The sequence below is a fragment of the Centroberyx affinis genome, unplaced genomic scaffold (genome assembly GCF_046629955.1).
Source record: "Centroberyx affinis isolate AG114_WGS23_722 - 3 ecotype Tasmania unplaced genomic scaffold, CSIRO-AGI_Caff_v1 ptg001499l_1, whole genome shotgun sequence".
Taxonomy (NCBI): domain Eukaryota; kingdom Metazoa; phylum Chordata; class Actinopteri; order Beryciformes; family Berycidae; genus Centroberyx; species Centroberyx affinis.
The window spans coordinates 419,061-436,335 of NW_027279963.1; the positions used below are offsets into that span (position 1 = coordinate 419,061).

Below are 17,275 nucleotides of genomic sequence, written 5' to 3' on the forward strand. Positions count from 1 at the left end.
AAGACAGGAGAAATATGAGAGAGAGAGAAGATCGATAGAGGGACGGACGGACGGATGGAGAGGGAGGGAGGGAGAGACAGAGAGGGAATTACAGTGAGATGTAGAGCGGAGAGCGATGTAGAAACAACCGTTTACAATTAGCCATTGAGCTGATACTGTAACCTGGAGTGACTTCCAACGTGTGCTACAGTAGAAAAACATGCATTTCCAATCAATGAATGATTAGAGATGCAATGGTCAGAACCATAGTCAATCAATGCAATTAAATATTCCTGAAAAGCCTCCCACAGGAAAAATATTCCTGGAAATATTCTGGAAATGAGAAATAAGAGATGAGGAGAACCAGACAATGAAAGAGAGACAAAAGGGAGAATGAGGTAAGAGGGAGCGGTTAGGTGGGATGGAGGGATGAGGAGTTAGGAGGAAGGAGAGGGAGAGAGATAAATACGAAGGGAGGGAGGGAACGAGGGGCGGTCGGCCGTGACAGAGTGATTCATTGCAGATAGATGAAGATATCTGTGAAAAGAGAGATTGATGGATAGATGAGCGGATAGATAGATGGAGAGACAAAGGGAGGTTGATCGCTGCTCCCGTGTTGATGCTATCAGATATGGACCGAGACAAAGATACACAGCGCGCACACACACACACACACACACACACACACACACACACACACACACACACACACCTCCCCTCGCTCCCTCGCTTCTGTATTAACAAAAGAGTTTCTCCTTATTCTATAACAGATCAGAAATGGCTTCTACATTTGTTCTTTGTGAATCGGTGACCAATCTTCAAAGAGCTTATGCATCAAAAGGTTATGGAAACATTTGATGCGACTAGTACCTGGTGAAGAAAAATAGATAATACAAAATGTCAAGGTGCCACTTTAATACTCCTCCCTCTTCTTTCCTCCAGTCCTCCCTCCCTCCTACCGCAGCTTGATCCCAAAGCACACTGTCCATCCCTCCCATCGTCTTTCTGTTCTCTCTCTCTCTCTCTGCAGGACTGTTGCTACCCTCTCGCTGTGACATCCATCACTCTTCATCCTCGTCTGCCCCTCATCCCTCGCTCCACACCTTGCTCTTTTTATTCTCCTCTCCTCATCCCTCCTCTCTCTTCTCCCCTCCATCCCTAAAATCCCTTCTTTCTCTTTTTTTTTGTGTCCTCTGCGATACCTTCCCTCGCTCACTATCAGGGTGTCTGAAGGTTTCAGAAAGCTACATTTAAGACTTTTTAAGACCTTTTTTTTTTCGATGCCGGAACTGAATTCACAACAATAATAATAGGATGCTGTATTATTGGAAGAGTGGACATGCAGCACCAAGAAACCTGTCATTACATGGTGAGAAAAAAATACCTCTCTAATACCTGTATTCAAGACATTTTAATACTTTTTAAAGCTGCACTATAGGCAACTTTGGCGGCGCCAAGTGGCAGTGGGAGTTGAAAGTTTGAAGGACTTCACTAGCCAGGAATCATGTAACATGACATCAGTAAACTACATACTCCTCAGACTGAATTTTTTTCTTTGTAGCGACTGGTGGGTGTGGAGATGGTGAAAATAAATCTGTGCAGTAGGTTCAACCATCGTTGGGGAGTCCAGCAGCGCTCACCGCTGTTTAGGAGACAGTTTTGGGATTTTGCTGTCAAGTTTTGATTTGTGACTTGGTGTGCAGCATTAAGTTTTCCTGCCAATGTACACACCCAACACCTGATATGAATTTGGGCAAAATAAGGGCAAATCTACAGGGTTTCAGTTTCTGGGGATGGAACTCTGATTTCTGATAAGAAGAGTGTATTTTTACATAAAAATCTTGCCTAGTGCAGCTTTAAGGCCTTAAATTTGGATAATTTATTTAAAGACTTTACGGATCTGTGGATACCCCGGCTTTATTCTTTTCATTTTCTGTCTCCCTCTCTCTCCCCTGTCTATCCTTCCCTCTTACCCTCACAGCAATGTTTGCCAGTATTCCTCTTCGTATTGAAATATTAGAATTAATTTTTCTCTTAACACTGCATGTAAGCCATTCCCTTTACTTTGGTAATAGTGAGGATGAGCATTCAAACTGAAAGGACGTTCGTTCCCCAGTTGATTTGCTGTAGCATTGCTAAAGTAACAAATGCCAACAGGAGGCTGATGCCAATTCCTCAGAAACAGAAACGCAAACAGAAAGGGTGTGAAAACTTTTTTGGATGTCTTAAGAAGAGGCTTGATTAGTGAGAAACAAATCCTGAACCTCCCCTTTAACTGTGTTTGTCTGCAGCTTATACGTAGGTCTTTCATGATACTATTAAAGGGGATAGTTGACTTATTGATGTTAAAAATGTTTAGCTGTCAGAGTGCAAAACTGTCTTCAATGTAATAAATAGAAGCACACACAGCTAGAAGCAGGGTGATGGTGAAACAGCAGGGGGTGTGATACTGCAATTATGGATCAGGTCTTTAAATAAAGGTTAAGTAATGGTTGTTTTTATTCCTCTTAACGCGCACACACTCTATCCTAGCTTGTTTGCTACTGTCGCTCCCCTGCGTCTTTCTTTTTCTTTCCGTCTCCGTCCCTCTCTCCACACCTTTTCCCTTCACCTACTCTGAAAACTCCATTAGAGGGAGATAAGAGAAAAAGGTGGTTTGTTTCACTCAAAAACATTAATCAGTCTGCCTTATCTTTTTACAGTTTGTTCTTCCTTCTCCATTCCCTCTGCTCTTCCTTATCCATCCATATTTCCACTCTTCTCTCTAGCTCTCCTGTTTCTCCCTCACCTCATGTCCCCTCCCTTCCTGCATTGCTTCCCATCTCTTCTTCGTTTCTCACCCAGAAACTCACCGAATATTTATGGACAGTATTTTCAACAGCATTAACTCCCAATTAATTTCAGTTCACAGTTTTAAGCCGTTGCAACATCTTTCAGACTCTGCTGTTCCGCCTTAGCAAAGATGTGGACGTCCTGCTGCGGAGTTTCTCCACTCTGCCCGGGCAGGGAAGCGACTCCAACTCTCCCTTCACTTGTCAAAGCAAATTAAACGAGTTGCCTCCAGCGCCTCTTGAGCGACCAAAAGCACATAGCCTAATGAAGACTTCTGTCTTTCCCATGTCTCCCCCCATCTTCCTCCTCCCCTCCACCTTTCACTCTCCGTCTCTCAGTAGTTGACCTCGTCATAGCCCGCCAGTGATAACTTATTCATCCATCCCTCCAACACTGCATCCCTCCCTCCCTGCTTTTCTGTGTTTATTCTGTTTGGTTCATTCATATTGCATGGCGGGGGGTCGTTGTGTCGACACGTTTCACGGCTCAGCAGTGCACACACTGCACAGCTAAATGGTGGAGAGAGGCAGAGGGGAAGAGGAAGGGGGGGGGGGGGGGGGCTGAGAGAGAGAGAGAGAGATGGAAACAGATATATGAGGGATAGAAAGAGAAGGATGGGTGGAGAGGGAGATGGAAGTATAGAGGCATAGAGAGGGGAGGATACCGTGCTTGAGAGAGGGAGGGAAGACAGGAGGGAAAATAAAGGAAGGAGGAGGATAAGGATGTGGAAAATATGTACATTATTTTATGGCTGGGAGGGAGGGAGGGAAGAAGTGAGTAATGCAGGGAGAGAGGAAGAGAGAAAAACAAAGCAGAAAGTCCTTCAACTGGAAAGATCACCAGCTATTCCATGAATAGTCCACTCACACATTTTGTTGAGAACATAATGAGCAGTAAAGCACATTGGAAGCTATTGAGCTACATACAGCTGATGTTATTTGAATACCTTATTTTTACTTTTTATTTTTTGATTAAGTATGGGAGCCATTTTGCGTCCCCAAACATAGAGTGAATCTAAAAACTAGGCTGCTTATCTGAACCCCCCCACCAAAAAAAGCTGACTTGCTGGATGAGTATTTCATCTGAGTGCAGCGATACATCCAAGTTAATTTTATCAAATTCAGCCTCTGATCATCAAGCCACATAAACCACTAATAAACTAGAGTAACCGCCCCTGGGAGAGAAATTAATGGAATTAAATTTAATCCAAATAAATCTGTGTGTGCAACACTACCGTTCATTTCCGCTGTTAGCTGGGAGTCGAGAGACAGATGATTTGTTTGATCGCAAAGCCACCAGTGCGAGTCAAATTCAATCACATCCAAGGAGTCAAAAAATCAGAGTTATGTCACTAGGCAGCGGTGGCAGCACTTTATTCACAGCTCCCATGGAGAGATGGAAGGAGGAGAAAAAAAGAAAGGGTGGGAGGGGGCCAGAAGAAATTAGATCTGATATAAAAAGAGAAGATAAAGGAAGAAAAGAGAAGAAGGCGAAGTAGGGAGAGATTGGAAGGGAAGGGAGGCGGTAAACAATCCACAGCATCTCCAGGAATTTACAGTTTTCCAATTGCAATAAATTTGACACAGACACGTTAATATAACACAAATCATCTTCCCTTGACTAGTTTAGCACCCGGTTCAGCTAGCTCCACATTGTACAGACGTCTGCCATCAGGTTATTGACACAGACTATAAGCACATCACATAGTATTACCCCTATTTAGGCTGCTGGCTTCTTGTTTAGCAATTGATTTTAAGATTGCACTTTTATTCCCCCCCTAAGCAGAATCCTCCTGCGCTTCCCAAGGTCTGGGCTAAAGACCAAACAGGACCGGGCCGTAGACGTCCAGGGCCCAAGGCTTTTGAATGCCCCGGCGCGTTTAGGCTGGCAAAATCTGTTATCTTTTAAAACTCATTTTTAAACACACTGGCTTTTATCATTTGTTTTTAGCACCTCTATTCTCACATATGCCTGTTTTATTCATTTCTAACCCTGTTTTAATTCTAGTCAGCCCTTTCTATTGATTCAAACAGGCTTTCATTACCATTTTATCATTTGTAAAGCACTTTGTGATACTGTTAAGGGCTACACAAGTTAATTGTTTGACAATCAGCAAAAACAGATAAAAGAGGGAGAGGATAGAGGATGGGAGAGAGAAAAATGAGTGAACAGAGTGAAACAGAGGTTGTGAGCGTTGAGTGTGTGTGTATACACACTCTAGGGTGAAGGGCAAAAGGACCTGACAGCAAAAAGCATCTAGGGATCAGACCTTCAGTGGGGGGAAGAGAGAGAGAGAGTGAGAGAGAGAGAAAGGGAGAGAGGGAGAGAGACTAGGGAGGAAAAGAGGTGAGAGAGAGAGACAACACGCAAAAGAGAGAAAATGACATATATAGGGAGAGAAAGAGCGAGAGAGTAAGGACAGATACACAGAGAGAAAGAGTGCTCATATGGTGACCTTTGTGTCTTCTCATGTGTGAGCGCTGTCAAAGAAAATCACTGGTCCTGTCTCACACACACACGCGCGCGCGCACACACACACACACACACATAGACAGTCAGGACTCGCAGCCACACAAAGCATTTGCCAAAAATAATACTGAAGAGACAAACACACTCTTTCTCCCTCACACACACAAAAAGCATTTTCACAAGAAATACTAAATAGATACACAGACAAACACTCCCTCTCTCACACGTTCACATCCTGTGCTTTCACAAGCCGGAATAGAGATAGACACACACACACAAACACTCAAACACACACACACACACACACACACAGATAGACAAATGGTGCCATCACACATACAGACCTCATACGGAAATCCATGTTTATGTATAATAGATGCAACACTGAAAGCTACTATGGTGCCCTGGGTCAAGTTGTTCTCTAATGCTTTGACTATGGCGCACGCGCACACACACACACACACACACACACACTGCATTCGACACCATGACCCTACACTGTAAAAACAAAGACTGTTCTATATAAATTAGTAAAAAAAACTGTTCTTTTCCAAAAAGCATTTAGCAACTTTCTCTGGTACTATAAAATCTTGTATAGCCAGAACTCTTAGCTCTGTGCCAAGAAGGAGGGAGTGCTACACTGCACATGTGTGGTCCTGTTTATCTCAGTGGCCAGAACATGGCAATGATCACTATCGGTGTAACGGGGTCGTTTCCCACCGGGGCCACTCACTGTAAGGTGCTTTGGTTAAAAGCATCTAGCAAATGGCCCATGTTAAATGGCATGTTACATCAGGCCAAACCGTCTCCTAGGGAACCCTGACATGAAAATGGGCTCCCTTGAGTAGATTTTTCTGATCAAATCAAAATGAATAACTATTTTGTCAAATCAAAGACTACTGCCAATGGCAATTTGACAGTACAGAAGCCACTGTGGAAGCCATGCAGTCACACTGCGGTCACTTCTGTCCTCTCTGAAATCAGTACAATGTGAAAACTCAAATTTTTCTGAACGCTGGAGTCCGAGTCATTTTCTGACCTTAATACTGGGCCAGCTGTCAAAACAGATTGGCACTCTTGTGCTACATGGATCCTTCTTTCAGTGTTCCCATCTTTCACTGATGTTTGCTACGCAGTACATTTTTCTTCTTACCATAATTCCATCCCCAGACCCTTAATACCCTTAAATAATGCACCTTCTCTTCTGGGCCAGAAAAAATATCTTCACAAGAGGTTACTTTGTTATTGGACTGGTGAAAGGATTTTGCAGTCCTCACAAAGACACGAGAACAAGGACGGACAGATACACACACACACACACACACACACACACACACACACAGACAGTGCAGTAGAGGCAGTGACCCTCTGAGAGAAGTCGTCTGCTGTGCCACTTCCTGACATTCAAATGGGAATATGGGAGACTGGTGGGGCACAGAATGCCTGGGGCAGTGTGTGTGTGTGTGTGTGTGTGTGTGTGTGTGTGCATGTGTGTATGTGTGTGTGCATGCACGCGCTCTTGTGTATATCCTTGTTCTTCTATCGTCAGATCATATGTTACTGTGCGTGCATCTGACCATCCAGCAAGGTCCTGTGCAGTCACTCTACAGTGTGTATCTGTGTGCAAGCGTGGGAGAATGAGTGTTTGTGAATTTTGTGTGAATGTGCGTGCAAATTTTCAGACTCAATTCCCGTCATCTTGCACGGACAAGAGCTGTGTTACAGTTACAGTGCTGTCTTTCACACCTGAACAGCAGTTGAGCAGCATCAGAGTGTGTGTGTGCTTGTGAAACTGCACATTCATGGCATGTGAAGTCAAGTCATCTTTAGCTAATCTCTACCTCGATCCTGCCGGTGTCGGGCTGGAAGCCTCTGGCTGGGTCCTCAGTCGTCACTCTGCACTGGATCGCACAGCCGTTGACCCTGATCTTGTCTTGTTTGAGACCGAGCTCTGGCAGGCTGCGGCCCTCACACACGCGCAGCTGGGCATGCACCAGGTCCACGCTGTTGGAAGAGAGAGAGAGAGAGACATGTGAGAAGCTGAATAAATTGATTAAAGCCCTGGAAATTTGGATGTGAATAGCCTTTCTTTTGCCCTGATGTCACGGTGGAGTATGTTTTCACCCTTTCAGCAAGGTTTGAAAGACCAGCAAGGATACTGACTGAATATAAACACAGTTTTTGAAGAGGTAGCTGAAGTGTACTTAGTTTCAAATCAGGACGGGGAGGGCATGGATTTGCAGTGGATTTACAGATTTAACCAGAATCCCTCATTTGGGCAGATGAATCTGTGATACGTCACAAGTAAACAATCCCTCATGGATACTGCTTACTAGCAGGGGGAAAAAAAAAAAACTTTGTTGTGATTTGATGTTGCTGAAACAATGGCTCAGGGATAGGAAGACTAGGGCCAATACAGCCTCACATGAATGAACCCAATGATCAGAAGATGACGAGTTAGAGGGCACACACCCACCACTGCAAAAAAAAAAAAAAAAAAAAGAAAGAAAGAAATGAAAACCTGAGATGGGGTTAAGGAGAAAAACTACAAGGCCTTCTGACATCTAAGAATAATGTGTCATTTTCTCAACTTTGCTATCTTAATTAAATCCAAAAGATAAGACAACACAACTGTCGAGAAATTTGATTTCAGCTTCCTATGGCTTTAACATTTCCATTGAAGTACTTAGCCGAGTAACTTGGAAAAAGTAAATTGTGAAGCCCACAAGTGAACAAGTCAAACAAGTCCAAGGGACAACCGCAAATATGTCTGATTAATTAGTTTGAGAGAAATGTGGCCCTCACACAAATAATGACCTCCATCACTCTTGTAGTCGAAATCGTTCCCATTTGCCCTTTCACAAACTCTGACATGCAAATACTGTACACATGTATGCATTATTCACATGTACCAAAGACTGCATTCATGCCCACGTACGCGCACACACACACACACACACACACACACACACACACACACACAAGCTAGGAACCAGCACTAAAAGGAGGGGTGAGTAGATTATACACTGGTTTCTTCAGTAATTATCCAATATTAAATAATGTGAGAAAGAAGTTGTTTTTTTCTTTCATTCCGATGTGTTGTCACCTTTAACACCGGCTTTAGCTTTTCTGTATTTATTTATTTAAACTTTTAGGCTGACTTGAAACTTCAGCTGGTTCTCTTCCTTGCTGGGTTAAGCTTTATGACCCTGCAGCCCAACAAACTCAAAGCAAGGCTGTGAGAATGTGCTTTTTCCTCCATTCTTTGGACATATATTTCAAATCCAGCAGAGATGGTTCATTAAATTATTTATCCATTCTGCATTTTTTTGGAGAACATGCACACACACACACAAAGCCAGACAATTGGGCACCCTGTCCGCCTTGAAGGGTGAATGAGAGACAGAAGGCAGAGATATTAGCAAACAGGCGTAGATTTTTGGACACCGTCTTGGCAAGAGCTATTTGGCTGCCATCTCCATAATGTCTCAATTAGCCGACGTTCACATTCTGGCCTAGCAGAAGGACAATTATGCATCAGCCTGGTGTGAAAAGTGTTGGTAGAAAGCAGATCCACTCTTGATAACTTGGAGAGGTGTTACTGTCATGTTTTGGTAAGAGTTTTATGAATATGTTCATATTTTCTAAATCAGACTTTTTTTGAAAAACTAAAAAAGGAGGAAAAATTGGAATGAGTCAGTAAATGAGTGATGCCCCAAACAGTTGTTATGGTAATTGGTCTTTGTTTTGCAATTTGCCAGAACCTCAGAGCTGCAGCTGTGCATAGAACACTACACATTAAAGGAGAAGGTTCTGCCTCCTCTACTCTAGCATGTGAAAGGTATTCTGGGCAAAGACTAATTGTTTAGGGAATTCATTCCTGCATTCATTCATTAACCTGACTATTCCTTCATTCACTCATCCATTAATTGCAAAGTGAGGCCAAGACATAGAGGGCACAGAATAATCCTCAAATTGAAACATGGTCTAAGTATTAATTTGTCCATTTATTTGTTCACTCAGTAGCTCACTCATTCATGCATTCATCTCATCACTCCTTAGGGCATCCACACATACAAAGGGAGACAAAAGGAAGAGAAGTACAATGCTACAATGCTAACTGCTGAAAGAAGTAATAGATCAGTGTCTTCTAATGTTTGCCTTTGTGGAGACCTCATTATTAACACCAAAAATATAATGAAGGAAGCATTTTAATATTATGCAAATGACCACATTTCAGCAGCAAATTAGACAACGCTGAGCGTTTTCTGAGTAGAAAGTCAAACATTTGGCATCCAAGCTTAGATTTTTTTTTTTTTTTAATATATATATATAAATCAAGTTTGGCCCAGTTTTTTTTTTGCCTTGCATAATTTCTCAACTTTGAAAACATAAGGCAACACTGATTGAATGAGGACCCTCGAGGGTTTATGAAATTCATTGTATACTAATTTGACTCAGACAAATTAAAGGGCCTGCAGCAACATCTGTCCCTCAGTGCAGCCAGTTACAGTATAAAAGCCCCTTGTTTCATTAGCGAGCTCCACATAAGGCCATGCTACAGAGGCGATGTTAGAAGGGAACGAGGATGGGCATAATGCCCTCAGCAGGAGTAGGCGCTGGAAAATACTTTTAAATCTATAGGGACGATACGCTGAGACCCAACAAACAAAAGTGTGATGACAACAAATACTGTCGGTCGTAATTGTTGGCAAAATTCTGGCTGTGTTAGGGAACAAAGAGGATTAACCAGGCAGCGAGGGGGATTAACCTAACAGAGCTGCACAAAGTCGTAGATGGGCAATATCGCCATCAGTGGGGATGGGGCCTGGCAACCGGGACAAAGGAAATGGGAATGATAGAGTTGGTTGTATAGTATGATGTACAAAGTTATGAAAAATTACTGTTGGCCGTAAGTAGCTACTCTTATGCCCACAGGATGCAGTACATGCATCATCGTCCGAGAACAGACATTTGATTGAATGTGATCCTTGTCTGATCTCCCAACATTTCATGAAATTAGTATGATGTCTTAAAATGCAAATAAGTGCTCTGTGTACAAAAAGTGAGTTTCCCCACCACATAATGATTACTAGTCTATTTCTAGTTGTGTCTCAAAAGGAGAAAACTAGAAACAGGGAGTAGTTCAATATTGAAACAGCACAGAGGACAGTGAGCATGTTGTGGTCGGGTGGTGGATGTGTGAATACGTTTGTTTTCAGCTCAGAAAACCTGGGTTTGATTCCCATCTTATGCCAAAAAGTTTTCTGCTGTGAGTGAAGTCTTCATTTTTAAGTTTTTCTTATTTAACCATGACCAATACCTAAACTTAACCAAAGTTGTTCTACTTGTCAAAACTTACCCCGTGTCCAATTTGTGCAACTGTCAATTTGTCCAAGTCTTGGTATAGTCATATAATCCAATTTGTGGTGGAGGAACGTAATCCTCACATAACTCCTATCCATAACACATATTCTGTTTTTCAGAATTCATGCTCATTTTACAAGACTGTGTTGTATGATCCTGTTAAACTCTCAAGCTCCCCACCTACTTTCCTATTTTGACAATCTAAGAAAATCAGAAATAAAAGACAGAAAACCCCAAAAATGTCATGCACAATATATTTTGTCTAATCCTTTGAATTTTTACATGTTTTCCAGTAGAGCCTGAGTTTGCATTTTTTTTTGTGTTATTGTGTTGAAAGGATGTGTCTTTTTTTTCTCGAGTTTTGCATGTGTATTGCATGAGATCAGTAAGTGACGAAACTCTGAACACAATCGCCTTGATGGAAAAAATTAGGAAAAGAAAGCCCAGGTTGAAAATAACTGGAATTATCCTTTAAACGTGTCATGTAAAACATTGTCTATTCACATCATAGGGTTTCTGAATGTTCCAGCAGTGCTTTACCTAGCTTAGGGCTTCTGAATGATGACTAATTTGTCCATTTATCCATTTATCTATTCATCTGTTCATTATATCCTTCAGTTTATTTCTTCTAAAATCTAAAAGGAAAAATGGGACCCAGAAATGTCATGTAAAATACTGTGTCAATTCTATGCTTTTAACTTTTAAAATGAGCAGGGCATTGTTCTGCCTTGCTTCAAGCTTCTGATGTGTCTTAAGTGTGAGTTTATTCTTTATTTTTGACAACCTGAAGGAAAATATTAATCTTTTAAACTGCCAAGCCTAATATTCAGTCTTTATTTTCCTGCCTGACATCTGTGAGTGTTTTCCGGGTGTGCCGGTGCCTTGCTTAGGGCTTCTGAATGGCTGCCAACTTTTTATTTAATCTCTGACAATCTAAAAGAAAAATGGAAACCCCCAAAAGTGTCATGCAAAACATTATGTCTACTCACTGCATCAGCTTTCTAAATGTCTTTCAATCCCTTTGCCTTGTTTATACAGTAGCAGCCAAGTATTCTCCTCCTGACTGTAGTTTTATTTCCTCTGACAATCTCAAGGAAACTGACAAGCCCCCAAAATGTCACGCAGCAGGCTTCCTTAGGGCTTCTGATTGGCGTCTACAGACCTTATGTTTGCTCCCTTGTAAACTCACCAGCTAATTAAGCATATGATAGAAGAACCCACCGAGATATATCAGAACGCATAACCTCATGGAGTTCCTAATGATTTGCAGGCCAGGACTGGCCGCATTCCCAGTTGTCTTCATTGGAATCAGTGGCCAGATCTCATCGCAGCACCTGAATGAGTATTTGACACAAAATGCATTTGCATCTGCATGTAATCAGGAGAATGGTTCATATTCAGGTTTACATGTTATTTGGGATAAGCAGCGTATACGCCGCCTCATCCCACTGACATATATCCCTACATACATGAATTAACTGAATATTACTGTGGATGCTGCTGACAGCTACAGTGAAGAGTATAAGGTGTATTCACATGCCTCATTATCCCAAATAGTGGCTCACTGCAGGCATCATGTGGGCTTCAACCTTATCTGGGTCAGTGTAAACAGGATATGATGTTTTCATGTGGCAACTCAAAAACCAAATACTTGAATAACGGTGACTGTCGTTCTAATACAGGCCACATGAAATTTGGGCAGTGATATTTTAGTGAAGGGTGCTGCTGGAAAAATCCTAAACTCAACACTTCCAGACTAAAGCTCCACCTTTTAAGGACACCAAGTGAAATCAGACGAAGTTTCTCTCCAAGTAGCTTCAAAGATAAGCAAAACCCTTTTATCTGTACTCTAGGTCAATGTCATGCACATATTGTTTATCCACTGATGCAAATGCTTCATTTGAGCTAAAGCAAGTCTTTACTCAATAATATATTCAAACCTGCAACGCCATTTAGTTTTGGCTGTGCTATTACATCAACATAAAGAATTCAGTTGTCTTGAATGTCTTATCAGCCACACGCCGTGTTAGGCAGTATGAAAAATTATGAAAGACCATGGAACCTGTTCTTTCATTTAAAAACATCTAGCACTGTAAAAGTGAGCCTGACTATGTTAAATCACATTATGACACCGATACATGTATAGATGAAGTGCTACAGGATTGGTTTAGCCAAATTTGGGTTGAACTCCTGTGGCTATTTAAAGGAAGGTTAGCCCATTGTGTTGGAACTGGAGATGTCACGCCTCTTTAACGCCACCTGGACCTTTTAGTAGATTAATGGGGTGCTGCGACAGGCATGAATGATGGGTTTTTAAAGGGAAACACCACTCAATTCAAGAGCCTAGATAATACCATGGTGGATGTTGACTGGTAAATATTGAACTGTCATGAGTATACACTTTCACTTCCATTACGGAGGCAATATGACTGTGTTAAGGAGCTGGGACATCAAGTTAAAAGAATACACCAAGTTCTTGTCAAATGACCTCTCTACCTCAACTTCCTATTATGCAACAATTGATACCACTTTAACCTCAGTTTGTTCAGTAGTTAGTTTTTTGTGATGTTGCTAAGCTAGCCTATGCCATCCACTAAAACGCGCTACTGCAACAGCGGCAAATCATCTTGTTTCACACTGGCTAAGCTGATCAAGCTATAAGACAAAGTATAGATATGTATTTCAAAGCTGAATTTCATCAAAATTCCTCTTTAAGTCAGGTTCATCATAGAATTACTACAGGCCAACTCCCGAGTCACAGTGCAAGAAAGGTTTCATTAAAATGTAATCCTATGAAAATGAATGATCTTGTCTGCCCATAAGTTATGCAGAGGCGTAAATTGCTGGGGCTGCAGAGATCAGAGCAGAAGATGTATATTGTACTGACCTGTGACATGGTGAGATGAGCGCATGCACACGCACACACACACACACACACACACACACACACACACACACACTCACAACCTCCATCCTTGACTTTCTTAATGCTTTCTTTTCCCATAAATTCTGACATACACAGAAAGGTATATGCACATTATTCTCACATATCAAAGAAGGCACTCATGTGCATGCTCACGCACACACACACACAGGCTAACCTGACTGGACAGGTTAGCCATTATCACAGTACAAGGAAAGTACATTAGCCTAATACTCAGCAGAACCTGAGGACACACACACACACACACGCTCTATATGAAACTCTCTGGTATGCACACACACAACTCAGTCTCAAACTGTCACATGTACACACACGCGCACACACACGCACACACCGTGACCATGGAGGCTGAGCGCTAATTGCATATCATTTTCAGTCTTTTCACTCACAGCTCGTTAGCAAGGGAGAGGGGGATGGCTGTCTGCCCAGAACTAAAAAGGAGAGAGAGAGAGAGAAGAGGGAGAGGAAGGAAAGAGGGGGCAGAGAGAGAGAGGGGAGGGGGGGGCAGGATGTTTTGACCAAAAGAGATGAAGAGAGAGAAGGGGAAAATGAAAAGGAAAGAGGAGGGAAAGAAAATAGTCTGCCCTAGTCTAGAGATGCCGGAAGAGAAAGCGGATGAAGCAGATAGAGAGATAGAGAGAGAGAGATGACAGCTACGGGGAGAGAGAGCAAAAGAGGGAGGGAGGGAGTGAGGGAGGGAGAGAGAGAGTGGGAGTATGGGAGAGGATGAAAAGCTGGAAGCCAAAACTGAAAGAGCGAGTGAGCGAAGGAGAAGTGGGAAAAGTGGGAGTGTGGAAGAGATTGGATTTGGCCTCGCTCAAACAGATGAAAGGAAAGAAGGCGGTGGGAGGACGTGAAGGTGGGAGGGAGGAAGGAGAGAGCGAGGGAGAGAGAGCGAGAGGGGAAAGGAGGGAGGGAGTGGGGTTGGGAGATGGGAGGAGAGAGAAAGAGGGAAGGAGGGTTGGAGGGAGAGATAGAGGGAGAGTGGGATAAGACGGATAGAGTGTGGGATGACAGGGATAAGAGCTGGACGGCCATGTCGAATGGAGGAGCGAGGGAGGGCGGAGAAGGAGGAAGGGAAAAAGGAACAACTCAGGGCGAGGGTGGAAGATGCTACATGAGGGAGAGAGAGAAAATGAGGGACGGAAGCATGGAGGAGGAGGAAGGGGGGTGGAGAAAGTAGGATAATCTTATGGAAAGAAACTCAAAGGCAGAGAGAGAGAGAGAGAGAGAGAGAGAGAGAGAGAGAGAGAGAGAGAGAGAGAGAGAGAGAGAGAGAGAGAGAGAGAGAGAGAGAGAGAGAGAGAGAGAGAGAGAGAGAGAGAGGAATCCGAGAGGTAAAGGGAGAGTATGAGGGAGAAAGAGAGAGAGACAGAAGTTTGCTATGGCACACTCAAGAAAAGGGAGGAAGGTAGGGAGGAAGGAAGGAAGTAGTAAGGAAGGGAGGGAGGGAGGGAGGAAGGTAGGTTGATGAAGAAGAAGGTGAGAGCCAGGCAGAGATGGCGCGACGGAGAGTGTGAGCAAGAGAGGAAGGCGAAGGAGAAGATCGGTAATACAGACTCTGTTTGCAGGGATGCCACTGCGCTCTGACCACCTGGTGTGTTATCCTAGATGCATATAAGCATTTTTTGAGAAAGAGAGGGTCGCACTCAGAAATATATCATTCACTTCATTTAATTGTTCATCTGCCACAGAACGTTTTCTGCCATCTGGCCTTCATCAGTGTGTACAAAGTCAATACTGTGCATTGTAATTTCAAACAACTTCATCTGAAGTACATCCACCATCCAGTTAGACATACTGAAATAACAATATATAAAATTAGCATTATTCACAAAGCATATTCCAAAACAACTATGGCTATCACTGTGGGCCTCAGGTTTCTCACCGTTCATAAATCAGTTCAAACCAATATCTGGCAAAAACCTTTAAACATGTAAATATAATCAAGGGATCAGTACAGCCCCCAAAGTTATATCTGTTATCAAAGCCACCCTTACTAATTTAGTATAATGTAACTTTGAACAATTTTCTTAATTCCATACAAAGTGACTTAAACTTTTTGAACTTTTTTTGAATGGCAGGAACAGATAACACTCTGGAAGATATAGTGTCACTCGACATCAAATTACATTCTTCATTCATGCCAGCAGGATAAAGGGTTTTTGGCTGATGTATCCAAAAACACTCCCGTTGTAAGAGTCATTTTTCATGATTACCACCTCTTCGGTTGAGCCACACTTTTTCAATTCCAATACATTTTAGATCCTCAACTTTGTGCCCATGTTCACAGAAATGGCATGCCACGGGTGATGTCATGTCTGCCCGTCTGATGCTACTTCTGTGCTCACTGACCCTAATTTTCAACTTTCGAGATGTTTGACCTATGTAGTATTTGTTACATTGACAGAATAGTAAATAAATTACATGGGTCGTGTTGCAAGTGATTAGGGATCTGATTCTGTACTCCTTTCCTGTGTGTGTGTCACTGAATTTGTCAGTTTTCACCATATTGCCACATGAGGTGCATGATCTACAAGGGAAATTTCCCAAAATTAATGCCTTCGGTCTAGCTGAATGTGAATCAGCCTTCACCAAGCGATCTCTCAAACTTATTGCCCTCTTGTATGTGAACAAAGGAGGATGTTGGCAACTGTTGTTCAGTGACCTGTCGGATGACAGAATATGCCAATGCTTCATAACTGTAGATTTAATAACTGAACTGAAAGAATTATAAGTTAGAACACAATTTGCAGAGTACAATCTTTTTGTTTTATTTTTCTTAGCAAATAGCTGTTTTCTTTCTGTTTTGTTCACATTCTCCATCGCTGAGTGCAGGCATGATTCTGGGTAACCCTTTTCTCTGAACCTGTGTGACATGTTCTTACTTTGCGAGGTGAATTAATCTTCTGTGCTACAGATGCGTTTAAGCCTGTAAAGTTGACTCACAGATAGGCTTCTTTTTAGGGACATTGGATGGTGGCTCTCGAATTTTAATAGATTTTTTTGTCAGTTGGTTTTCTAAAGATTGTTGTGGTTATTTTGTCTCCATCTTTGATTAGTTTAACATCCAAGAAATGTATAGATTCTAAACTCTTTTCCATTGAGAAAGAAATTGATTCAATGCACGAGTTTAAATAAGAAAAGAATCTTAGAAGTTCCTCCTCATCACCTGACCACATCATAAAGATGTCATCAATGAATCTGGAATAATGCTTAATATATTGTCTATAAATATTGTTGTTGTAAATAAAGTCTTCCTCAAATTTGCCCATGAAGAGGCATGCATATGTGCAAGCAGAACGGGAACCCATAGCTGAACCATACTGTTGTTGATAGTAACCATTCTCAAATAAAAATACATTCTTATTGAGGATGAACTGCATTAGTTCACTAATAAACCCATTAGGGGGTGTCTGCTCTGCCCATCTGTTTAACAAATAACTTAATGATTCTAAACCCAAGTCATGCGATATATTGGTATATAGAGATGTTACATCGAGAGTCACCAACCAATCACCATTATTTATATCTTTGACTGAATCAATCCTGATAAGGAAATCAGTTGTATCCTTGATATATGAAGGAAGACCCCTAACCAATGGCTGAACATGATCTACAAATTTGGAAAGGTTTTCAGTCAGAGATCCCTTGCCAGAAACTATGGGACGAAGGGGGGGGGTG

General features: G+C 42.2%; 1 protein-coding gene across 1 annotated transcript in view; it reads right to left on the reverse strand.

Moving 5' to 3' along the window:
* LOC139650512 (pyruvate carboxylase, mitochondrial-like) overlaps window positions 1–17,275 on the reverse strand; it is a 269,814-nt gene that overhangs the window by 192,350 nt on the left and 60,189 nt on the right. Inside the window, exon 10 of the mRNA XM_071527203.1 lies at window positions 7,122–7,284. Within this exon, the coding sequence (XP_071383304.1) occupies window positions 7,122–7,284 (163 nt within the window). The remainder of the gene's footprint in view (window positions 1–7,121; window positions 7,285–17,275) is intronic.